General features: G+C 42.4%; 1 protein-coding gene across 1 annotated transcript; it reads left to right on the top strand.

The window, feature by feature from the left end:
• LOC137260595 (S-phase kinase-associated protein 1) lies at positions 1-24,883 on the top strand. Its single transcript, XM_067798187.1, has 5 exons — positions 1-295; positions 5,293-5,389; positions 6,809-7,023; positions 7,678-7,818; positions 23,912-24,883. The coding sequence occupies exons 2-5, from the start codon at positions 5,293-5,295 to the stop codon at positions 23,945-23,947; spliced, it is 489 nt and encodes a 162-aa protein (XP_067654288.1). The 5' UTR covers positions 1-295; the 3' UTR covers positions 23,948-24,883.
• Positions 24,884-26,353: the final 1,470 nt, after the last annotated feature.

Raw genomic sequence — 26,353 nt, 5'->3', positions numbered from 1 at the left:
GATCTTGCGTGGAAGGAATGACACAACCTGTCATGACTTGAAAGAGTTGGAGTTATCGGTACTGATCCAGGGATCGCCAGTGTTACTAGACTGGTTTAGCAGCCTTAGAGCGCATGCGCTTCTCGACGCGCAAGGGCAAGTCAGACTGGTTTGCCTTCCTCGCAACACCACTTTTGCAGCCTTTCCAGAAGCGAGGGACAGGGTACCAGTCTAGTGTGTTGCGTGAAATTTTCGTGGACACCTTTTATCCGTTCAGTTCACATTTGTTGGGAATCTCCAGGTTGTCGACACCAAGGTAGTATACACTTGCAAATATACTAGTGTCATTTGAAAAGACGATTTTGAGTGACATATCCTTCCGTTTAGCACAATTATTGTGTCGTCTGAACCTCCTTGCCAACAAACATGGCGTCATGTTTGGATTTCACAGATGATCCTATGACCAAAGTTTTTGTTATTGCAGGACCATATTTTGATTGAGTACAGTGAATCTCCATGTGATCTATGAATTAGCTTTCCACGTCTGTGAAATAGCACAACTTTACATCTCTTTGATGTGATAATTCTGTTCCACCTTTAGCAAACAGTTGAATCAATTTTCACAGGATAGTTAAAATGAAGGGGTCATAAGACTCATACATTACTAATAATGGTTGCTTGTTCTTATAGAGACGTACACAGGTGCAAAGCGTACATTTCGATGGGAAATTATATAGTGTTGAGTTCTTTGTTAAAAATATGTTGTCATGCCAATCAGTCAAACACAACGGCAATTTATCATTATTTTGGACACTAATTTTATTCTCCACGTTTGACTAATGACATTATTGAAAACTGATCCTTCTTGCTGCTTCATTTAACCACCATGTTTTCACAGCATAGTACAGGTCCTATATGCTGACAGACAGGAGAAATACCTGGCTTGTCAGTTTGCACCAGTATTGATTTTTTTGGGATATACAAGACATTCCACATTTTTCTTTGAACATTTCTGTTACTATCACTGAAAGAAGAACTAATTGAGAATCATAGCGTATGTTATATTTGGGGTTACAATTTCTCAGTGAAGTACAAATTCTAGTACTCTTTATTGAGTTGACTCTTGTCCGAGATTTGAACCTATACCCTAGGTCATGCACCTTTTCGGCAGCACACAAAGCTGGCTGCTGAACCCGCTTAGCCACCATGACTTCCTTAAACATCCTTCACATATATGTGCTGTCAGAATGTTGGTGCCACAATCAAAAGAGACCATTGACCTACTGGAAAATGAACTATTTATTCAGTATTCTATGTTATGATATTTTAAATAGTGAGTGGGTATGGTTTACACTGGCTTTAGCACTGTCCTAGCAATATCACTGCTCGGGACACCAGAAACAGACTTCACACATTCTGCCCATGAGGGGTTGGGAAACTGCTACTATTGTCCAGTGGATAGAGATTCTGACTGGAGAGCAGATGGTTTGTGATTCGATCTTAGTATGCATCATACCAGAGATGCTACTTGTTGTTATATAAGCCTAGTACTCAGCATTAAGGGGATAAGTTACCTCAGGGTTGGTGCACTGTGTCACAACTGGGTATCATTGAACTACAGGATGGTATCTCAGTAGTCTTGTCACTATGGAACCAGCACTCAGTTTAACTACTTTGGGGAGACATTTGTCATGTTGAAGGCTTGGGTTCAAATCTCCACATGGGTACATTGTGTGAATCCCATTTCAGGTGTTCCCCGTTTTAATATTGCTCAAATATTGTTTAGAATAAAACTAAAATAACCCTCTCAAAATAGTATCTCTAGTTCAAACAGCCCCACACATGCATAATGATATATATTCACATATACATAGTATACAGATATAAATGCAGTAATCTTGAATGCAAGATTAAATTACATTTCCCCTAAACTCACTGTAGGATATTTTAATATATCCATGCTATGCATAATGCTATGTATACTGATCTGTAACACCAACAACCCCTACCTGATCGCTGATATTTAATTTTAAGAAGCGAACAAGTACTTTTATATTTGCCAACCAGTTTGTAAGTAACATCCTACCATAATAATTATAGATGACAACATATCAGGATAATTATGTTGACCCATTAACAATATTGTTCCCACCTTGATATGACCCTTGAACTTCATAGGACCTTTGTTTTTTATTATGACAATCAGCTGGTTCAGAAGGACAAGGGGTGAACTTTGGACATTTGCCTCTAAAAAACAACAAATAGCTTATCAGTACCACTCCTCCTTGTGTCAGATATACAAGACTTGTCACTTTACATAGCAGTCTGAAGTACTTCAGTTAATATTGTCTGAGCTTGTGTATGAACTCTGGGTGCTTTTCAATTTCAAGTATGTTCAGTGATTTGAAAGGCTATTTTGGCATCTTGCATTTGTGACAAAAGTAGTGGTAGACAACTGGAGCCGTATTTATAAAAAAATTCAGAATAAAAATTTACTCCTAAGTGTAGAAAATACTGAGAATATTTTGAAAGTTACTTTTAAATGGGCACTGATGCGGAGCAGTTTCCGTGGACTGGTTTAAACTTTTGTTATTGTTTTTCTCCTTTGAGTACCCAGATGATATCCAAGAATTTGTGACTGGTTTGTGACCTCTGCTGTGCAGTCTGTATGTGCAATTAATAGTTTAATTATAGACAGATCAACTAAGGTGAAGTCATTTTTACTTCATTACAAATGTATTATGAAAACAAATGAAACACTTTTAAGGTTAATCATCTGCCAGTGGTAGAAATGGTAAAAAACTATTAGGATGGAAAAATAACAACGCCAATGTACGTCTCTGTATTTTGTCTCATAACCTTAATTAGTTTAATGTCATATTTGTATGATTTTGAAAATGGATAAAAGATAAAAGCTTATACTGATAGTAAATTTCTAACATGACTGTAACATTTAAACACTGTATAGACTGCCAATGTGGATCCTATTTCACACACATACGTGATCTAGTGTGCGTTTTCTGTCATATAGATTCTGCTGAATACTACAACAAATAAATTGAAACAAAATGCAAATAATGAATGTAAAACAGACTAATTTTATAGCAACAATGTCAGGCTACTACCTTGTTCAGGAATGCATCCATCAATATCCACATAAAAGAATGACATTCCAAGCTGGTAAATAATCCTGCTCTGTGTAGTGTTTCTTACAACAGACTAATTTGCGAAAAAGTGACACATCGTTTCATGTCTTTCACGCTGGTGAAAACCTGATAAACTTCTCAATGGTCACCCAAGATAGCACACCTGCCAACTAATTGTAAGATGTCCGCCATTCTAAGTAATTTAGTTAACCAATAATGAGCAGTCAATCAATCAATGGTGGTTAATTCTTTGAAGGGAGGATGTTGTTTTTACACTCGCACTTTACAACAGGGTGTAGTTAGTACATCTACTCACACTGCCTTTTGACAAATCCGCTGTAGAAGATAAAAGTAATTAATCGATCAGTGTGTTATCGGTTAATCCTTTGATCAGTGTTTGTTTTTGTAACTCAGCTGGTACACCGTCTTGCATCACTTACATGCTCATTATACATAACATACCATACATTTGCTACTACAGACCTTAATTTACAATGTTGAGTATTTACTCCAGACAGGAGAAATGCCAAATGGGAACCTTTGTTGAGTAACCTGAGTGGTCTTTGAAGGGCGTTTAGAAGTGAAATACATAAGAATGAAGAGTTAATGCTTACTCCTTCATCACCTGATGAAGGAGTAAGCATTAACTCCGAAACGTTGTGTTCTCATATAAAGAAGTTGATATCCATAAAAATCTTCATTCCTAACCTGAGTGGTGTTACCACTAATTATACCTGTCATAAATTCATTAACTGACCACCAAGAGAATGATGACAAATAACACATGTAAGTTTACACCATCAAATGCAAGTTACAGCAAGGAAGATGTAATCTCTGTGTTGCATGCAGTCTGAAAACACTTACGAGCCGAAACTGTTTTGAGGATACCAACGGATCTTTGTTGCATAAGGAATACATACAGGCATTTGCTGTGTACTGGGGTAAATAAATGTAATCATTTTTTTTTTACGTGAGAAAATTTTCACAAGTTTCTATCAGTGGCAAAGTCATTGTTTTTAGTGTACAAATTCAAATAAATCAACTGTGTGTTTTTATTATCATAGAAAATAAACCAGGTTAGCTACCATAGCTACCAAAATTTACGTATGATATTTGCTATCACAGCTGGGCCAACACTCAAAACTATCTGAATATTAAGCTTTGCAATCTTTCGGACTGAAACTAATGGCTTGCTATGTGCCTGTAGACATAATATTTTCACATAAAATGGTTTAATATCGAGGTAAACAACACAGAAATAGGATCAAACTGGATCAGTCACTGTACCATACAAACATCCGAAAAAAAACAACACTGCTGGGATATCTGTTATGATCAGACAAGGAATACCACGGATGTTTTTAAATGATGGCATGTGATGGGCATCCGGCCTCTTGACTGTTTAGGTGAAGAAATTCTGGTAAGGTGGACCGGAGCCCAGTCCCTATGTCTTTCATGGTCGAGGGAGCGGGCGCTGACCAATTTGCAGTTTGGTTTCGTAATTATACCATTGGCAATAATCATTATTCGCTCCGCATCAGTGCCCCTTTAAGTTTCAGAATTTTGTTAAGATCTAGTTATAAAGCCTTTTCACTCTTCAGAATACTCTTAGAGCAAGCAAAAGTTAGGAGTCCTCACAGAGGACTGCTAGTCTACTGAAGAATTTTCCTAACTCAACAAAATGGTGTCTGCAAGACAAAGCAGCTGCCACCTCAGAAATTTTCGACAGCATAAGGACGTTTTAACTTTTTATGATGATAATGAATTAATGAAAAGATTCCATTTGGATCAAGCGGGAATCATAATCATATATGTGACAAGTTTGGTGAGAGAATCTTTGCAATCACCCACAGAAAGAAATAAGGCTATAGCATCCGAACTGAAAATGTCAATCACTTTATGCTATTTAGCAACAGGTAAAATGCTAATGTGCAATGGCAATGACTTAGGACTGTCACAGTCCGCAATCAGCTGTGTCATAAACGATACATTGAATGCCTTGAAAAAAGAAATGGATGTATGATAGGCTTCCTAATTCACTATTTTGATGCAAAATTGGTAGGGTTCAGTGGTTCATACTCATTTGATAATGTAGTTGCACTTTGATTAAATATACTATCTTATTCTGATTAAGCTTCTGGTTTATTCTGTTGATTGTTGATTCCAGATGCCGAGCATCAAGTTGCAGAGTTCAGATGGGGAGATATTTGAGGTGGATGTAGAGATTGCAAAGCAGTCCATTACAATCAAAACTATGTTGGAAGGTGAGTTGATGAATTAATGAACTGAGGGCACTCTTATCTGTCATAATCAGGTTAACATGCACAATTATATTTGTTTGACTTATTAGAAATTTAAAGACAAAAATACTCCAAAGCCCATGGAACATGTGAAAAAGATGACTTCCATGTTTGTTTACCAGCGGGACGTCTCAATGGTTCATGACCGGAAGGCTAAAATCGTATCGCTTCTTGGTTCAGTGAGCATAGCGTTTGTGGTACTTCCAATGCAATGTTATGGCTGAATGAACACAGTGCGCCCCACTTCGAGGCTCTGACAAATTACAAAGAAAACAGGATTAACGCGGACGCTCATTAATTTGGGCACATATGAAAATGGCAAGTAAAGAGATTTGTACTTATTTGTTTTAAATAAAAAACATTCCTATTTTATGTACACAGATGAAATGTAAATAAACATTTCATTGATTCATATAAAAATATAAATAAAGTTATTTACACGTCATTATCTGTGGTATCATATTCACTGTCTTTGAGTTTAAGAAGTTCGGACATGTGGTCTGTGTAGGCGATGCCCCAGGTGATGTTGTTTACAATATCAAGGTTTGGAGTCGGGAATCAATGTTCATGTAACACCTTTTCCCGAGTAGGCTTGCCAGTTGCCATGCAACTGTTTTATCTTCCTCCTCTACCTTCCTCCTCGAGTTGACTCTTTGAAGTGAATTCTAGCTGTGCGTCAGCCATCACAAAACAGCTCGGCTTCGGTTATATATAATAGCATGGATTAATCTTCCTCCAATGTTTTTTTTTCAATACTTGAACTTGATTCCCTATATGTGTTGTACTGATCATGTTGATGAGTGACATTAATTCAACAATTTTCATATTAAAGTTCACCAGTTAATCATCTTGGCAATTTCCCAATTTTCAATGTCATCAATGTCATTTTTGTTTAAAGAAAGTTCACCAATTGATCCAGCAATCCAGCACCAAATGATACGTGCTGTCTTGTACAAATTTGTTGACTGAAATTCTCAGTAAATGTTAGATGCTCCCCTAATCCCCACTTGTCTGACCAGTCAGCACACATGGGAGGTGGTACACCTGAAACAATAGGCAGACCTTGTGAAAAACGTAGTTGAAAACAAGTTGAATAAATAGAAGATGATGCTTAAATGGATTTTGACCATGACCTTGTGTTGCCTTGTACCTGTCTTGTATTCAAAATGGATGGAGTTGTGAACTAGCAGTTACAATTTATTATACCCCAGTTTAAAACATGCAGTATTTACAGATGTGTTAGTTCATCAATCTGTCAGACAAATCTTTTCAGTTTTCTGTGCAAAAATCCAAAATTCATGCATACTTCTTCATAAACAGTCTATGGTTTATGAACTGGTGCCTTTTCATGATGTGGGATAAATAATAAATAATGGCTTTCAGACCTGGGAATGGATGAAGATGAAGAAGAGCCAGTTCCACTTCCTAATGTGAATGCAGCCATCTTGAAAAAGGTTGTCCAGTGGTGCACCTACCACAAGGATGACCCACCCCCACCAGAAGATGATGAGAACAAGGAGAAAAGAACAGATGACATCTGTTCCTGGGACGCTGAGTTCCTCAAAGTAGATCAGGGAACACTTTTTGAACTTATTCTGGTATGTTCATCAGTTCTAATAGTGTGGGTCATTGACGCATATGGACAGTGGGGTAGCCTAGTAGTCAAAGTGTTCACTTGTCATGCTAAAGACCCGGATTCGATTCCCCACATGAGCACAATGTGTGAAGCCCATTTTCGGTATCACCTGCCGTGATATTGCTGGAATATTGCTAGAAGTAGCAGAAAACTATACTCTCTCACTTACTCATTGATGCATACATTTTTAACGTTTAAAGTTTATATGATATACAGCTCTTCAATTGTACAGGATTTCTATGAATTTTGATTGATGCGTTTTGATATTTATAGGTTTTTCATGGGATCTAGAGACTTCCATACCATTCCATGAAAACTCTTAGAGTTCCCAAGTCTAAATACATACAGTGGCATCTTTTCTGACCCTTGTAGCACTTCAGTCATGAACACACTGTTTTTGCAACATTGGGAAAAGAGTGTTGGACCTTACTGTGCCCATAAAGGAATAAGTTTCACTGTTTACCAATCAGGGACGGAAGTATAGTCTAGTGGTTAAAGCATTTGGTTGTTATGTCAAATGACTGGGCTCCAATTCTCCACACGGGTACAATTTCTGTAGTTCCCCTGCCATGTTATTGCTGGATATTGCTCATCAATCAACTTTCTTTATTTGCAGGCTGCCAACTACTTAGACATCAAGGGTTTGTTGGATGTCACATGCAAGACGGTAGCTAACATGATCAAAGGCAAATCCCCAGAGGAGATCAGGAAAACATTTAACATTAAGAATGACTTCACACCAGCTGAAGAAGAACAGGTAACATTCGGTGATGTCTACATCAAAGAAAATGTGTCATCATTTATGTTAGCTTGTTAAAACTGATTTGAAGCAGCCCATGCTAGTCTCCTCTATCATTGTCTTGATCTTCACCTAACAGTATCATGTTGTCAGGCCTGTTGACTTCGTTGATAGTTAGCATCAGTTAAATACATTTAGGAGATAAACATCATGTGTTGGCCAATTTCCGGGTGTTATTGAGTATTTGAAGCACGGGAATGCATTTGGAACCGACGGCGTCAGCCGGAGGTTTCAAATGAAATATTCCCGTGCTTCAAATACTCAATAACACCCCGAAATTGGCCAACACATGATGTTTATCGACATTGTAAACACAAAAGTAAACCAAAGGGGTTTTAGTGTCTGAGTAGTATAGGGAATAGTGATTCTGGCTCACTTTTCAAAAAACCCCTCTAAAAAGCCTCATTTACTAAATGAGGCTTTGGTGGGACCCTTAGCTCTTGCTACTATTGCCCCTACTACAAAGCCACGCCATCACGTTTACCGTGACTTGGCAGGCGGTAACACTGTGCCGTACGGTACGATCAATAATTTGTTGTAAGTTTTGACTGACCATATAGGATCGGTGGCCTGCCCTCGTGTTCCCCTATGTCACGTTTACCTCGATGAAACAGTTTAACGTGAACCGCCTACGATCTCTTTGGTGTTCATAATAAAGGCTTGCTGGGCTTTTTGTATTCCCTGTTCTATGTACTTTTTTTTCTCGTCCTCGCTGATAGCAGACTTACGAGACTTGGATCGAATATCTTGTTTCATTTCGTTATATTTTTTGAGTTCAGATAGGATTGAACGAAACTCCTCTTCTGAGATCTTACTGTCAGAGAGTGCCGTGGAAATACGCTCACTAACTGTGTTCAGCTTTGCTTCGGCCAGAACCCTGATCTCATCGTGTTTCAATGCCTTACGATGCAGTCTGCGTGATACCAACTTAAGCGTCAACCCTAACACCCCCGCTATACCAGCTGTTATTTCAAAACCTAGAACTATAGGTGCAGCCACGATGGTGGTTAACAACACAACTCCTGCCGCCCCTAGTCCCATGCTGGTTGTCATAAGGGTAGTGTCAGCCCCGTCCACGATATTGAAAGCTCTATTGTACTTTTTACATAGTGCTTTCCGCGTGTCACGGTCTTGTTCTAATTGGCGTTTCACATCACATAACTGCCTCAAGCGGAACCCATCTACGGTTTCCAATGTCTTCGCTACTTCCTCTACAACTGGGTACAGGCCCATCCTATAATGTATATTTTGAAAGATATTTTAATTGGGGTTCAGTTAATATTCTATCAATGTATTTGAAGTCTACAAGTTCTAGACTATTAGTCAGGGTAATAGGTGAGAGGCTAATAGAATTTCCTGTTGCAATAAAAACCCTACTGAGGCTTGTTAAGTGGTTTATAGGACCCGTGGTATCCTGTTGTATAACAATACGGCAATATTTATCTTGGTGTTCTCTAATCCAGCTTATATACACCTCGGGTAAAATTTGGTGTATTATTGGGTCTCCATCGGATAAACTCGTAAAGAAGACTTCTATGATGAGGGTGAAAGGGGAGGATATTCTATCAAGATTACTGCTAAATGTTAATTTATTGTTTGGATAAGCAAATAACCCCTTTTTATCGTAACCAGCAGATTGTCTGTGTACTAATTCCCTCTCCGGAATGAAATCCCCTGCCCAGATACCGTTGTTCTTAATCTTAGAGACAACCCCATTATTTAATGTTATATAAGGTGAGGTGAATGTTAAGTTGATCAGCCATTTGGGCTCTTTTAAATCTGGTAACGGCACCCGTCTGTACACGTTGTTTTTGAAGTGCAGGATGTATAATTCATCTTCCTCACCAGGCTGGTCGAATCCCTCTGTATCTCCCAGGTCGTTAAGCGTAGTGTTGGGATGATGACTGGTCATTATTATAATATTATTATATAATTTCCAACTGGTTTTCTGTTAATAATTCAGGGATTAAATTCATACCAATAAAGTGTATGTTGTTAGGTAGGAAGATCTTGGTTAGTGATATCTTGTTTTCCACGATCACGTTGACACCCTGCAGACTGGTGTTGGAGCCGACACCCACCCGAACGTAAACGTTGCAAACTTGATCCTTGTGTCGTTTCTCCCACCCTAGTTTGACTCCCTTCACGATCTCGATGTTATCCCCCGATGATTCCCCTAGGTAGACTTTGATGGCCAGTGTTGTGTTTGACGGTATACCATCTAGTACTTTGTCCACGCCTTCGAATTCAGACACCAACTGTAATGCCACGTTTTGTATACCCGTTTTACTCGATAGCACGTGGAGTGGTGAATTGTTGATTGGGCTGACGACTACGCTACGTCTCTGAGTTGGGACGTAAGCCACGAGCAGGAATCCATCGTTCACGACTTTGTTTAGGTAGTGGTCTTTGTTATCAGTGAACACGTAGGGGGAGAAGAGCTTAATATTGAGCAACCAGTTGTCGTAATCGGGTAACAACACCCACTTGTCATCTTCAGTGAAGGCGAGGTTATATGGCCGGTTCTTTTTGATGGTAGTTCTCTCAACATCGTCTAAGTCGAACAGTTTACCCCCGAACGATGGGTATATTCTCCAGTTGTCATCTCCGGTGTTGACGAGGGCGTACTTAGTGTTGACTGTTGCTCCTGTGGTATCTATCATATCACTTAGGGCTCCACCGGAGGAGACTTCAACGCGTTTGTAAATGTTGTTTTTCAGTTGCAAGGCGTACGTTTTACCATCTACTCCGGGAGCGTCGAAACCACGCGTGTCTCCGAGGTCGGAGATCCCGATATTGACGCATTTTTTCACTCCGGGTCCTTGTGCGCTGGTCATGTTACATGAAGTGTTAAGCTGAGGTATCCTATATTTACAGGATTATGATTTATATCTAACACCGATATTGTCAGCTCAGGTATGTTACCCTGGGTTAATTTCTTATACTGCCGTGGTGAAAATGACTCGGTTCTACCGTCGTTGTATTTCTCAGTTTTCACTGGCACTGCTCTCAGTATAGTGGAAGGGTGGCCTCCTTGAATGTTGTACGTTGTGCTCACCTGATCGAGATGAATGTACAGCTCTCGGTACGGTACTAGGTCGGGTAACTTCGTGCCTGTGACGGTTGTTGTTGGTTTTATCTCGTCAGGAGACATACCGAGCATCCTTGCTAATGGTCGGCCGAGCCTCAAAGGGTTTATTCCATTGTTGATTAACACCACTGTACCGTTTGAGTCGTTCATCTTGAGTTCGGCTCCCAGGGGTTTGAAGACCTCGTCGTTTAGAGAGCACACGCTGTAGTAGCCGTCAGTTATCTGGCTGCGAGTTCCACTGACGAACAGCTTATTGTTGCTGATATTAATGTTAGTCCATTGCGGTAGGTAGGTGATATCGCAGAGTGCGACTTCGAGTTGACCTGACGTGTTATCGATCGCGTGCGTCAGCTGAACGGCCTCACCGCTCGTTATTCCAGGAAGTGTTATGTACATATTATAATATATAATTTATATATTATAATATGGATTTAGCACACTTGAAAATCGTGGTGAATGCAGATGGTACGGGGTTTAAAACAACCTTTATTAATATCTTTGAAAAATATATCGTGTCCGTTAATAACGCGCAGGCGGTGGTAAACTGGAATCAAAACCCAATGCAGTTTTGGCAGAACCAACTCAACTTTGCTGTGTGGTGTGCGACGACAGGGTCGGGTGTGACACCAGACTACGGTATAGACGAACTGAGTAAGGCGGTTATTTTGTTTCATATTTATTATCAAACGAGACGAATATTGAAGGAAATAAGTGCTCCTCTTCCCCAAGATAAAGCGTGGAGTATGACGAATAACCCCTATGATAGACGCGCTTATGAACGTGTTTGTGGGGAGTTTGAGATTCCAACGAATAAAGACTTTCGCCTTCCTGGTGTGAACCATGGTCTCGGTATAGTTCTCGTGTACTTCTACAGGTCCGGAAAATATTATGCCGGTTCTAAAGATGGTTCATACAACCCAAACCGGCATACATTTACAGGCCCCACAACGAATGAAAAGATCCATGTCAGCTGTATAAAGCAAACCAGTCCTGATGCAGCCACAGCCTGGACTAAAATGATCTCAAAAACATCGAAAGAATTCACTCGTGCTGGTACAATACGCTTGAACGACTCGATTCGAACGTACGTGTGGGCGCTGTTGGGTGCGCAGTCTATGACGCGTTCTAACATCCTCGGTAAGGGAACTGCTTACGACGCTCAGACACAATTCGTTTCCAACGTTGAGGATGCTATCAATTCTCCAGTTGATCTCCCGAGGGCCATCGACCGTTACCAAAACGTGTTAGAATACGCCAGATCGAAAGTCAATTACGTATTCGGCGTGGGGTTGTACATGGCTCCGAGTGATATGCAACTGAGAATAAAAAAAGTGGTGGGTTATAACAACAAAATAGTCATAGCCACGGCGGACCAAAAGTTATCAACCCCGATATTAACACCCCCTATATCCCACACATCCCACCACGTGAAAAGGGTATAGTGGCGCCACCCCCGGGTCCTAAAGTTCATGTGTCCCCCCCACACCCTCATGTGCATGTGGGGGTACAGCAGCATATTGATAATAAAACGGCCCTGGTGGTTGGTGGGGTAACTTTGGGACTTATTTGGTTAAAGATTTCTTAGCCGCTACGTACACCAGACCCGCCACGGCGACGATGGCTGCCCACAGGTTTTGACTGAGCCACATGGCAGTTTTAGACAGAGCGCTCAACAACCACGAGACGATGCTACCCAGGATGCCGGGAAGGGCTTCGGCGGCTTTACCAGCCAGTTTAGCTAGGCCTTCCCCGAGTTTTTTAATCCAGTCTTTAACACCACCACCTGTGGGAGTTCCCCCTCCGCCGGCAGGCCCCACAGGTGTTCCCCCTGTCAGTGACACCACCAGGGTTGATATGATGAAACCCAATGCAGTCAGAATACTGGCGATGGTGATCCCTTGCTCCCGGAACAATATCCTAATCCTGTCTGCTAACGTGGTGTCTCGGTGGAGGACTTGATTGATGGTTTCCCGTATACGGCTGACCTGGGATCTAAGCTTTTCTTTGTAGCCGGACGCTGTCTCCAACCAGGTCTGCCTTTCATCTTCCAAATTACGTATTCGTTCCTCGATGGTGGTTTTCATAGACTCGTCCTCAGTTTCACCGAGTTTTTTCTTTTCATAGGCGATGTGGTCGTCTATCTCACTTATTTTGGCTGTGCTTTTCCAGAGCTGACCACGAATGGTTTGCATCAACAGGTCCAACCCCCTCAGTTCCCGAACGGTAAATTCGAGCCCCGGGAAGGGCTCGTTCTCGTAGTCGGCCAACATCTTTTTAATATCATAAGTCATGTTTTGATCTGATGTGGCGTCCCTGATGCCTTCCAGACCTTGAACTAACTTCGGAGGATACTGCTTAGGTCGCGCGCCACCGTAATCTATGAAGCCTAGTTCATCGCGGATAAAGTCATTCCCATGTTTACTGCCCAATGTTGATAAGGCAAGCGGTTCTCTAGTGCGTTTATTCATGAGATCGATCTCCGGGCGAGACTTCAAACGCAGCGTGCCATTGCTGAGGGTAAACCTGGAATAGTTCCTTCCCAACGGCTTGAGTTTGGATTTATTTTCAACTGCGTTGTAATAATCGTCGACGGCACCCTTAAGGAGCTCGTCACTTTGCGAGAATGAGGTCTCCTGGTCATCATTGAATGCCTGGGCACTATCGTCCCACATATCATCCATAGGTATGTCTTCATCCATTAGTATTAAAAATATATTTCATTTATATAACAATGTACGGTAGAAAATTAGATCCTTTCAGAAGATTGAGAGAGCCATTAGGAGCCAGAGCCGTGCGTCAGTCGGTGACCATCACCAACAATCCCAGCAAGATAGACCAGAATCAAACTCTGCTGGTTAGATTTCCAAACCTTGGTGAGAATGACCTCATTGTACCAGGCACTATTCGACTGGCGTTCAATATCACGTTGACCTCCGACAACGACAAACGCGAGCTAGTGCGGAACGTGGGTCGAGCTATCATCAAGAAAACGACCGTCAAGATCAGCGGTAACGAGGTGCTGAGCATCGACGACAGCGACGTGTTTCACTGCTACAAGGATCTCTGGAAAAGCGATGGAGAACGAGTCAATGATGTGTACCAGGGTATCAGCAAATCAACCCGGGCGCGCATAGGATACGTCTTCACGCAAGACCAACAAGACAAGCTATCGGACGGTGAAAAGGCCATCGCTCTAGCATACGGAAATCGATTCTGCGTGCCGCTCGACTTCGAGTTGCTCACGGGACACGCGCCGTTTTACCAGGCCGCGCTGGGTGATAGGCTCGAATACGAGCTCACGTTTAACGACTATAGCAAAGTAGTGCGTACGCCGAACGGTGATGAGGCTAGTTATGCCATAGACAACATCTCTCTGGAGTTCGACATGGTCACTAGCCCGGAGCTGGCCAGGCAGGTTCAAAGTCAGTACTCTGGGAAGATGGCTATACTATACGATCGCGTACTGAGGCATAGATCAGTCGTGCGAGATAAGAGCGACACTGTGTGGAATATCAACCTGAACGTGCCGGCGCGATCGATGAAAGGTATCCTGGTCGTCCCCGTGGAGGATTACGAGCCATTCCAGAGGGACAGCGAGAAGTTTTTCAACCCCGAGATTGAAAAGGTGGAAGTGGCCATCGAGGGCGTGCCCAACCAGCTGTTCAGTCATGGTATGAGACCACACCAGCAGTGGGATGAGATAAAAAAGCTACCAGTGGGGGATTACATAACAAAGGACCTGGACCTAAGCTCCGTGCAGATCGGTGAATACCTGACCACCAAGTACGCCCTATGGTTGGACATGCGATCCACGGATGATGATAAACTGCACGGTAGCGGGCGCCGTATAGATAACGGCAGCGAAGGGATAACCATCCAGATTACTAAGAAGGCTCAAACCGCTGGTAAGTTGAAATTATATCTGTACGTAATTATGGACGCGCAACTTAATATAGACAATGGGAGATTCGTGCAAGCCATCTACTGATGGGGGAGACCCCCTGGGGTTACCCACTGACCCACACTGCGCCATAGTGTGCGGGCAGACTGGCTGTGGGAAGACCGTTTTCGTGTTGGATATGTTGGAGGGTTACTACAAGGATGTGTTCGATAACATTGTTATCATGTGCCCTACTCTGAGCATGAATAAATCGTACGCGCGACCTTGGGTGATGACGGACCCGGACGTACACAAAATCGACCCTGGAACACGCCTGCAGGACTGGTTGAAAGCTCTTCACGAGAAATTTAAAGGGGAACCGACGCTGTTCATACTGGACGACTGCAGCGCTAATCGCGAGATAACAAAAAAGAGAGACATGCTATCGTACCTGGCCTTCTCCGGCCGGCATGCAAATCACAGCGTCTGGGTGCTAACGCAGAAGTTCAACTCGGTGTTGAAAGACCTCAGGGAGCAGACGCGATGGGTGGCCTTATTTCACTGCAAGGACAGGGATTCGTTTGAGGAGTGTTTGAGAGAGAACGATGTGATGAGTAAATTAGAACGGGAACGGGTGAAGAAACAGCTCGCTGAAACTAAACACGCTAAGCTCGTTCTAAAAACCGACCAACCAGTAGCATATATAGTTTGCTAAAGCTAAGCAAAGCTAAGCTAAAGCTAAGCAAAGCTAAGCAAAGCTAAGCAAAGCTATGATATTTGAAGTATTTGTCGTGTGCAACTTAACCTTCATTTCTCTGTGTTTTGTCTGCATCGGGTATTATATAGTTAAAACTAAATCTTACTTGTTATATTATAAGATGGAATGTGAGGAATTGCTCGAACAATTGTCGTTGGAGGGTTCCCCCACTGGGGGTGTGGGGGATTCCCCCAAGCGAGAGAAACTGGTGGCGTTGGCTGTTGGCGGCAAAGCCAAACATTACTTTGGAGACTACACCCCGGATAAAATTCACAAAATCGATAAGCTGTACGCTAGATACGAGTCCCGGCTCGGAGCAGAAATGACAAAGACAATAGGATCGGCTATGACCCAGATATACACCGGTATTGTATCACACTTCCTTCCCATTCCACCAGAGCGCCGACTTTACCTGTGGGAGGACCTCGAGAAAGACCCTTTTATCGAACACGCCGTGAGCTCTATCAGCTGCGGGCTGTACCACAAATATGGTATGTTGTTGGCTCCAGTGACGGCGGCGATTATCACGGCAAAACATTGTCAATTTGAGAGAAAGAATAATAATAATAGTATAGATGGATGCTGCACAGGAAACCCCAGTGGAGGAGACCCCAGTGGTGGTACCCCCTTCACAGGAACCAGTGATGGTGGAGACCACTTCAACAGTAACCAGACAGAAGAATCCTAAGAGAGTAGCTGCCGGTAAAAAACGGTGGTGTAACCAACATAAAGTGGCCAACCCAACCAGACTGTTGTTGGCTGTAGGCGTAACTGCTGCCTTGGCTATATCGTGGTTATATACACGTGAGGGAAACCCTAACCGTGAGGTGGTACCTGAGGTGGTAACCCCCACTGTTGGGGGTGTGGGGGGTACCCCCACCGTCGACCCGCATATCATGTTATAATTTTAATATTTTTATATCATATACATAATGTCTGAGGGGAAAACGTTCGTCAACGACGCATACCACGCCACAGTGGTCGCTAGTCTAGCCGTAGGGTACGCTCGGTTGACTAAAATGGTGCTTAAACAACCAACTATCAAGCTAGATTTCAACCTGCAGGATATGGGTATGCTCATAATGAACCTTGGTATGGCGATGGCCACGAAAGACATCCTAGTAAAACAAGGGATCATACCTGATAATATAATGAAATAAATATAGGGATGGCCACGATAGCTATGATGGTCGGTGGGGCGTTAGTGAATGCCCTGGCATTTTCCGGGAGTAATTTCCTCTTCTCGAAACTACGAGATGATCACGCGGCTGAAATACAGGAAGAAAGGAAGCGACACGATCTCGCTACTGAGAAATTACAAAGAGCACAGGCCGAGTACGCTAAAAAACGCCTCCAGAGGATCGATTTTATTAACGAACAACTCACGCGTGAAAACCATGCCGTTCAAACATTCAACGATGTTGATGAAGCAATGAAAGAATACTATCTACTAACTGGTAAACAATTGGAACCGCTCAATAAACCCACACTCGCTCAGTACTACACACCATCCAAGGGACAAATGAATCGTGAACTGGGCTTCATAGTGTTGGGTATAGCAGCTACTGCGTTGGTTGCGAAGCAATTAAACTAAAATACCTATATAAGTAAACATGAGACCCGCTCCATACCGATGCGAATATATACTTATGGGGAAGACCGAGGCCTGTGGTAGGAAATGCAGGAATCAGGGGTTCTGTTGTTTCCATATGGGAAGTCCTAACTACACGTGTTCTGTGTGTGGTATCGGGGTTAAAGGGCACTACTGTTTATGTAAAGCTCACGGAGCGAACGTAGTCAGACATCAACTCATATACGAGAATAAAAAAGGCTACATAAAAGAACGTAGGCGACTGCTCAAGATAGCCACTTAAGAGTTACCTCCCCTTACTGTCAACCAATTAGACATTAGTTCTCTTAGGTGTAAACACGATGTCTACTGTGCGCGAGCTCAAGAGGGCCGCAAAACAGAGAGGTGTTATCGGGTATTCTAGAATGCGGAAGCCAGCATTGTTGAGATTACTAGGTTTAGAAGTCCCTCCTACGGTAAAACAGTTAAAAGCTCAAGCGAAACAGCTTGGACACACGGGTTATTCACACCTGGGGAGAGCCGGGTTAACCGCATTGTTATCACATGCCCCCGTAGCAAAACCTCCCACTGTAAAACAACTGAAAACCGAGGCACACGATTTGGGTTTAGGCGGGTATTCCCGTATGAGGAAACCACAGCTCGTAGAATTATTACAACAGAATAGAGCTGTTGACCTGCAGTTCGTTCGCACTGAGCGCGCTGTAGGCAACTATTTGAGAGGTTGGCGCATGCTCGTCGATAGAAACATAGACATTACAGATATCAAGCCTCTGATAGCTGATAAGGTCAACCAGGAACTAAATAACCTAGGAAGTATCAAGTTTCAGATCACGGTGAAAATGTCGCTCGATAAGGAGGGCACCACAGGGGCCACTGAGTATGTTCAACCTTACTTCCGAGGCAAACAAGAGGTCGCCACACATGCAGAGACCATTGATGCATCAATCGATACCAGTTTTCAGCAGATACGAGAATACCTAGAACGCTACACGCACATGGGGTCCGGGTGGGCTGTGGATAAAATCGATAACGTCTATCTAGACATAGCTAACTACGTGCCGTTCAGAGGCGGGTCATACCTAGCCTTGCCCCCCTACTATAAGAACAAAAAAGCCATAGTAAACGTTAAGAATACAGGAAACGATTGCCTGAGGTTAGCTATCAGGTCAGCCTTATTTCCAGCTGGCAAGAATTCAGATAGGCTTTCTAGCTATCCCCAAGATGATGGGCTTAATTGGGATGGTATAGATGAACCAACCCCAATATCCCAGATCACTAAAGTAGAAAAACAGAATAATCTGGCTATAAATGTCTTTGGGCACGAAGGTAACACAACAATAGTACACAGGGTCAGCCCGGTGAAGTTATCAATATATTCATGATCCAGCGAGGTGAAAAGTATCACTACACATGGATAAAACACTTTAGCAGGCTGTTGTGTGACCAATCGGCATACAGAGGGAAAAAACACTTCTGTGAGCGATGCCTACACGGCTTCACACGAGCTGATTTATTAGAATCCCACCGGGAGGATTGCCAAGGTGTTGGGCAAACGGCCATACGAGTCGACATGCCTAAGGAAGGTGAAAATATCCTAAAATTCGACAACCACAAGAACCAAATGTCTGTGCCTTATATCATATACGCCGACTTCGAAGCCTTGGTTGTGGGTGGGGATTCCCCCAGTGGTGCCTTCACCCACAAAACCCAGGAACATAAGGCCTGCGGTTTTGGGTACATTGTCGTCCGTTGTGACGGGGAAACGAAAGCTCCGGTAGTGTACAGGGGTCCTGACGCGGCTGAAAGGTTTCTAAAGTGCTTGCAGGAGGAAGAAAAAATTATTAGGAATGCATTGTATAAAATCGCTCCCATACGTATGACCCGAGCCGACAGGCTAGCTCACGCTAGTAGCACTAAGTGTCACGTGTGTGACTCACCGCTTAACGGTGATTCGGTGAGAGATCACTGTCACATAACTGGTAAGTATAGAGGCGCCGCTCACAACGCGTGCAACCTCAAGCTTAAAATCAACCCTAAGACAATAAACATCCCCGTTGTCTTTCACAACTTGAGAGGGTACGACTCACACTTGATCATGCAGGCCATCGCGAAAATCGATGGTAATATAACGTGCATCCCCAACAACATGGAGAGATACATCTCCTTCAGCTTAAACGGACTTAGGTTCATTGACTCGTTTCAGTTCCTCCTGTCGTCACTCGACAGTCTGGTCAAGGCCAACAATACCTTCCCTATCACCGATCGATACACAGACGCCGAGACTAGACCCCTGCTTATGAGGAAGGGTGTGTACCCATATGAGTACATGGATAGTTGGGTCAAGTTCACCGAGACCAGACTACCTCCTATCGACTGCTTTTATAGCAAGCTGAATGAGGCGTCCGTCTCACGAGACGATTACTCGCACGCGATTAACGTATGGAATAAACTGGGTTGTAAGAACCTGGGCGATTATCACGACCTGTACTTGAGGACAGATGTACTGCTGTTAGCCGACGTGTTCGAGACGTTTCGGCGGACATGTTTCAAGCAGTATAAACTCGACCCCGCATGGTATTACACCAGCCCAGGTCTGTCGTGGGACGCCTTGCTTAAAAAGACCGGAGTTAATTTAGAATTGCTCACAGATTACGACATGCACCTATTCATTGAGAAAGGCTTGCGAGGTGGGATTTCCATGGCATCCAAACGATACGCTAAAGCAAATAATCAATACGTGAAAGGTTACGATCCTAACAAACCAACCAATCACATTCTCTACCTCGACGCAAATAACCTGTACGGCTGGGCCATGAGCCAGTATCTACCTACAGGGGGATTCGAATGGGTACCCCACGTTGATGTTATGAGCATTGCACCAGATTCGAACAAAGGTTATATCCTCGAAGTTGACTTAGAGTATCCCAAGGCATTACACGCATCGCACAACAGCTATCCCCTTGCACCCGAACGTATGAGGGTTAACCCAGACTGGATGTCTGAGTACCAACATAACTTGTCAGGTGGTCGTGTGACAGACGTTGAAAAACTCGTGCCTAACTTAATGAATAAGACCAAGTACATCGTTCACTATCGCAACCTACAGCTGTACCTGTCGTTGGGTATGAGGCTGGCCAAAATACACAGGGTGCTCATGTTTGACCAGAGCCCATGGATGGAGCCCTACATCAGAATGAACACAGACCTACGAAAAAAAGCCACCAGTGATTTCGAGAAAAATCTCTACAAGCTCATGAACAACTCGGTGTTTGGTAAGACTATGGAGAACCTGAGGAAACGCGTGACCGTGAAGCTGGTTAGATCTAGTGAGGAAGACAAGCTCAGGAAATTGATAGCCAGTCCGGCATTCAACCGTAGTAAGATATTCACAGACGACCTGGCTGCCCTACACATGAAGAAAAGCCACATAAAATTCAACCGACCTGTTTACGTGGGGATGAGCATCCTCGATTTATCCAAACACCTGATGTACGACTTTTACTACAACGAGCTCAAGAAACAGTACGGCGACAGGTGTGAAGTGCTGTACACTGACACGGATTCCCTGCTGATGGAGATTCGAACCGAGGACGTGTACGAGGACATGAAAAAACACATCGATTTATACGACACCAGCGACTACCCTAAGACCCATGCCATGCACAGTACGGTAAATAAAAAGGTCCTAGGTAAGATGAAGGACGAGTGTGCTGGCACGCCCATAACCGAGTACATAGGTTTGAGGCCAAAGATGTACTCCATACTGAAAGCCGACAATAGCGAGATCCGGAAGGCAAAGGGGGTTAAGAAGTATGTGGTGAAACAACACATCAAACACGCCAGATTCAAGGAAGCCCTGTTCAAGACACGTACCTTTAGACATAAAATGAACACACTTAGAAGTGATGGGCACAAGATATACGGACTGACTATAAACAAGACGTCCCTATCGCCTATGGACACGAAACGTTGGATAGCTATTGATGGGATAAACACATACGCGTATGGACATGAAAAAATTTGAGTCTATTTACTACAGCCCGCGTGGGTACTGGAAAGGAGCTAGCGCAGTAGATAAGCTAGCTAAACTAGCGCGAGTACCCCCGGAGGAAGCCAAAGCGTGGCTTGAAAAACAAGCCCTGTGGCAGATCTATTTGCCTGCACCACGCTACGTACCTAGAAGGAGGTTCGGTATTAACATACCTAATAGCATTCACCAGGCAGACCTACTGTTCCTACCCCACGATAAGAGGTACAAGTATGCCTTAACCGTAGTGGACGTAGCCAGTCGTTACAAGGAAGCCGAACCCTTGACCACGAAAGATTCGGCCCAGGTAGCCAGAGGATTTGAACGTATATACAAACGCAGCCCGCTGACGTGGCCAACAGAGCTGCAAGTTGACCCCGGACGGGAGTTCATGGGTGCCGTGTCACAACTGCTAGCCAAACACGATACAAAGGTCAGGCGTGGCACGGCCGGAGCCCATCGCAGCCAAGCCATAGTTGAGAGATTTAATAGGACTTTGGCTGAGCGCTTGTTCGGCTATCAGTATGCTAGGGAGATGACCACCCCTGGAAAACGATCGACTGAATGGGTCACGAGGTTACCCAAGGTGGTGTCGGCAATCAACCATGAAGTCACCCGTCTCACCGGTAAGAAACCGGCAGACGCTATCAAACTAAAATCAATAGTTGCAGAGTCGGCCGCTCCATTGCGTGGGAAGGAGAAACAGATACCAGATAGGGCCCTAGTGAGGTATCTATACCAGCCGGGGGAACACGAGGGTGATAGCCGTAAGCGAGCCACCGATCCTATATGGTCGGTCAAAACTTACAACATAGATAAAGTGGATATGAAAGCCGACGAACCTAACTTATACTACTTGAGGGGTGGGCCGGGTAGGGGGTTTGTAAGAGAAGAATTATTGATCGTACCGTACGGCACAGTGTTACCGCCTGCCAAGTCACGGTAAACGTGATGGCGTGGCTTTGTAGTAGGGGCAATAGTATCAAGAGCTAAGGGTCCCACCAAAGCCTCATTTAGTAAATGAGGCTTTTTAGAGGGGTTTTTTGAAAAGTGAGCCAGAATCACTATTCCCTATACTACTGTCTGCACTCGTTTACATCGAATACGGACACAGCAGTGAAGTGTCATCAGATGGCCGTTTCAGCTGGTTCCCATGGTAGCATCTGGAGTTGCTCATTTGTGACGTCATTCTAACTTTACGTCACAATATGATTTGAATGACGTCACCACTGTTGATGACACAACAAAACAATTGTTTACGTGTCAATACACGGTGAATAGTCTTTCAGTTTCCGGGAATCTAATACCATTTAATCATGTTTTTCAACCAATCAGATTACAGAACACAGCAACTTTTGGTTTACAATTTGGTATGTGATAGAGCTAACACAGTGATGGTCACATCTTATGGGTGAAAACCAACTTATATTATACAACCTGTTGGACTTACATGGCTTGTCAGCGTATATTGAAAAGGCGATCAATATTAGCAGATGTCTTATGATTCGTATGATGGTGGAGTTATGTCCCTTTGTGCATTGTGTGCTCAGCTTACTTTCCGGTGACATTTCTACACTACAGGGACAGAAATTCTAACCTCTATGCCAGTACTATTGTACTAGAAATTCTATAACATTTGAAGAAAATTTATTAAAATTCTGACATATAGGCAAAAAAATACATTTCTTGTTGTTTTAATACATTTTCGCCAAAGAGAGATAAGAAGAAACGTAATGCTGATAATTTTGAAATCGGTTCTTGGAGATGTGTGAAATTAAAGCTTCACTCTTGATTAGTGTCATATTATTTTTGTCAGAGTCCTGAAAGATTTTAAGTGATTATTTGACAACTAATTTTATGGTCAGACTATCAATTTTTATTCTTGAAAGTGCTATTTGCAGCACTATATGGCATCTCTGGGAGGGGAAATGTTTTGCTTTTAGCACATTCAGTCTGCAAGCCGATGTTAAGAGAGAAACAGAACACCTTGATTTAAACATGTTATGATCTTGTAATTGTGAAATGAGTAAAACAGACTATGTTGTCTGTTTAAAGGTTTCCTAATCATGAATAAAACTGAAACAGGTTGACTAAAATTGACAGTCAGTAGCATGAGATGTATGACAGTGTTGTGAGACTAGTTCTTTTCGATTATATTCTGTTTTTTAGATAAGCCTGTTGAGTGTAATGTGGACATGTTAAATTTGATCAGTGGTGTTGGTCTGTGTCTGCCTTAGCCACAAGTCTTAAAACATTTCCATCAACTGTATGTTTTTTGCTGCTTAATGCTGCACTCAAGTCTGACTCAAACATAACAGCAAGCCTGACCACCCAGTCCCATACATTGCCTCTTCCATGAACCCTGGATGTTGAGATTGTCTGGTCCAGACTCAATTATTTACAGGCTGTTGCCATATAGCTGGAATATCGCGGAGTGCGGTGTAAAAATAAACTCACTCACAATGTGGGTTGGAATTCTGGATGGGAACCAACCCAACAAAAGTACTAGAATCTTTCTCTAACAAGAAAGTGTAATCCCAAATATATCGTGTTATATATATAAAAGTAGAAAATTCTTTTTCTACTTATAACTGTTCATCCACATGGTATTACTTGCAATATATGCTCAGTAAGAATTTTATAAACAAAAGTATGAGTATTTAGCTATGCCCTTTCAAATGGTAATCTGGTTGTGTAAATTTCAGGTTCGCAAGGAGAATGAATGGTGTGAAGAGAAATGAGATGTGAGCATGGCGGACACCTCCCAGATGACGGTACAGGAATTCATGGATGTCAGTTGTCCCTGTCTTCAATAACAACTCGCACTGTCAGGGAAACCACATCATCACCATCTTGATGCTATTGTGAAGGATGTAATCAGCTCTTAATTGTTAACTTCTGGAAGGATCAGTGTAGTGTGAAGACAGATTGGAACAGTGAAACATGGCGAGAAGTCATTACAAACAACTTTTCAATAATCCACTTTCCAGCGTTCAAGGTTATTTTGCAATGCTTTCGATAGATGGCGTTACTTGTGTTGTAACATTAATTTTGAAATCCAATAGTTAAATACAGGAATAGTTTCGAGTTGAAGAGTCCAGTTCATGTTGTGTGACTTCTGGCACAGACAAGGAAGTGATCCAAGGTTTCCAGTTTGAGTAATGCTTGGTGGTGAATTACAGTCTTGCACCAGCGGTGGGCTGAGATACTGATTATGAGGACATTGGTGAAATATACATTTCTTTCATTGCTCACTGACAACTATCATAGGCGCTAATTTAAGTTATGTTGATTGTTCGGCAAATGGACTTCTTCCTGTGTACCAATCCTTGTCATTCTTTAATTTGGTGTTTTAGATTGTGAGAATATTTAACACAATATTTCAAGTGCAGATTACATGTATGGTTGCAGCACAATAAAAGCACTGAGACATGTGGAAAATGGTTTGTGGAAAAAAAAAAAGTCCAATTAAAATGTCAGAATAAACTTTGATGAGAACTGTTGGATTGTTTAAATTTTTCTAACCACCCCCACTTGAGTTGTGTTCATTGGTTTTCACTTGATATGTCTTGAACACCTTCCACTAGAACTGTCCATAAGCATTTCCGTTTTTTGTACAAAGTGATGAAAAATATAGAGTGGTAAATAAAGAACTGATGTTTTAACTTCAAACATAATTGTCTTGATCTTTTGCTCATTTCAGGTTATTTTGCCACTTTCTCTTTTTTGTTTTCATTGAGTGGCAGCATGATTTTAATGTAAAGTACATACATCTTGCACACTCATCTCATTGCATCTCAGCAGCGAATTTAAATAAGCAATAATTTATAACAGAAGTTTCTTACACTTACTGAAAATGTAATGCCTGGACCTGCCCTTGCTATAACAATTTTTTTTTTTTAAATCCAGACCGTCAAGTACGAATAGGTCAAAGGACATGGTCATTTTCTAAACCTGTATATTTCTTTTTCAAGGTGCCTATATGGTCCTCCAATGTTGTACTGTGGAATTAGTCAAGCTTCATTAGGGTAGCATTCTTGTTGAAGTATTTGCTTGTCACAGTGAAGACTGGAGTTTGAGTTGCACAAGTGTAGCTTATGTAGCCCATTTCTGGGGTCATTTCAGACGCCTCTTACTCCTTCACCAGGTGATGAAGAGCGAAGGACAGTATAGAAGTTTTGGAGTATATTCTTACTCAAGTAATGGGAGTACAAATATACCCCCAACACTTATTGTTCCTCATAATGAAGGAATAAATTGTCATCTTTTCATGTGAGTTTCCTCCCTTCAAAAGAAATTTGATCACATCAGAACCGAGTCTAGGTGCAGAAACAATCTTTACATTGGTTTCTTTTCAGCAAGTGACTTGTTTTACACCCCACTCAACAGTATTCCAGTTAAATGGTGACACACTCAACACATTCCGACTGTATGAAAGGGTAATGTGTGAAAGTTAAGAGAAACTTACTATATGCTATGTGTATGATGAGCACATCTCTGAGTTTATGGTTCGGGAAGTTGAACCCAAGGGCCTGGAGAAGTATGACCATAGTATGAAGTATAACCTCAGTCATGCCTTACTATACATATGAACCGTCAATGATGGATAATAGATGATCATGTAGTGAAGCTACATTAACAGTAACTGAAGTGCTAGTAAATCATTTTAACGACAGTAGGCATTACCATAAATAGATAATTCAGCCCCAGCCTCTTTGTTGGCATGGTGGTAGAGAATCTGCTTAGGAACCTGTTACTTGCATATCCATTCCTGCTAGGGAAAACTTTAAGTTTATCTTTGATGACATATTTCAGTTGTTTTCAAACACTTTGCATATCATATGATGTGTTAATATAGAATTAGGAAAAGTAAAACTTTGGAAGAGGTCTTACTCTGACAGTAAACCCGGGAAATAGGTCCTACTTACAGAAAGTAAAACCTGGGATCCAACAATAACCTCAAATGCAGTTATCCTGGGAAATAGGTCCCACTTACAGAGAGTAAAACCTGGGATCCAACAATAACCTCAAATGCAGTTATCCTGGGAAATAGGCCCTACTTACAGAGTAAAACCTGGGATCCAACAATAACCTCAAATGCAGTTATCCTGGGAAATAGGTCCCACTTACAGAAAGTAAAACCTGGG

The sequence above is a fragment of the Haliotis asinina genome, chromosome 14 (assembly GCF_037392515.1).
Source record: "Haliotis asinina isolate JCU_RB_2024 chromosome 14, JCU_Hal_asi_v2, whole genome shotgun sequence".
Classification (NCBI taxonomy): Eukaryota; Metazoa; Mollusca; class Gastropoda; order Lepetellida; family Haliotidae; genus Haliotis; species Haliotis asinina.
This window is presented reverse-complemented; position numbering and strand designations above follow the sequence as displayed.

Excerpts from the sequence above, each read along its gene's own strand:
- LOC137260595 (XM_067798187.1), top strand. The coding sequence starts at position 5,293 with ATGCCGAGCATCAAGTTGCAGAGTTCAGATGGGGAGATATTTGAGGTG. Across the intron at positions 7,024-7,677 it reads CACTTTTTGAACTTATTCTG|GCTGCCAACTACTTAGACAT; the intron begins GTATGTTCATCA and ends CTTTATTTGCAG. Across the intron at positions 7,819-23,911 it reads CACCAGCTGAAGAAGAACAG|GTTCGCAAGGAGAATGAATG; the intron begins GTAACATTCGGT and ends TGTAAATTTCAG.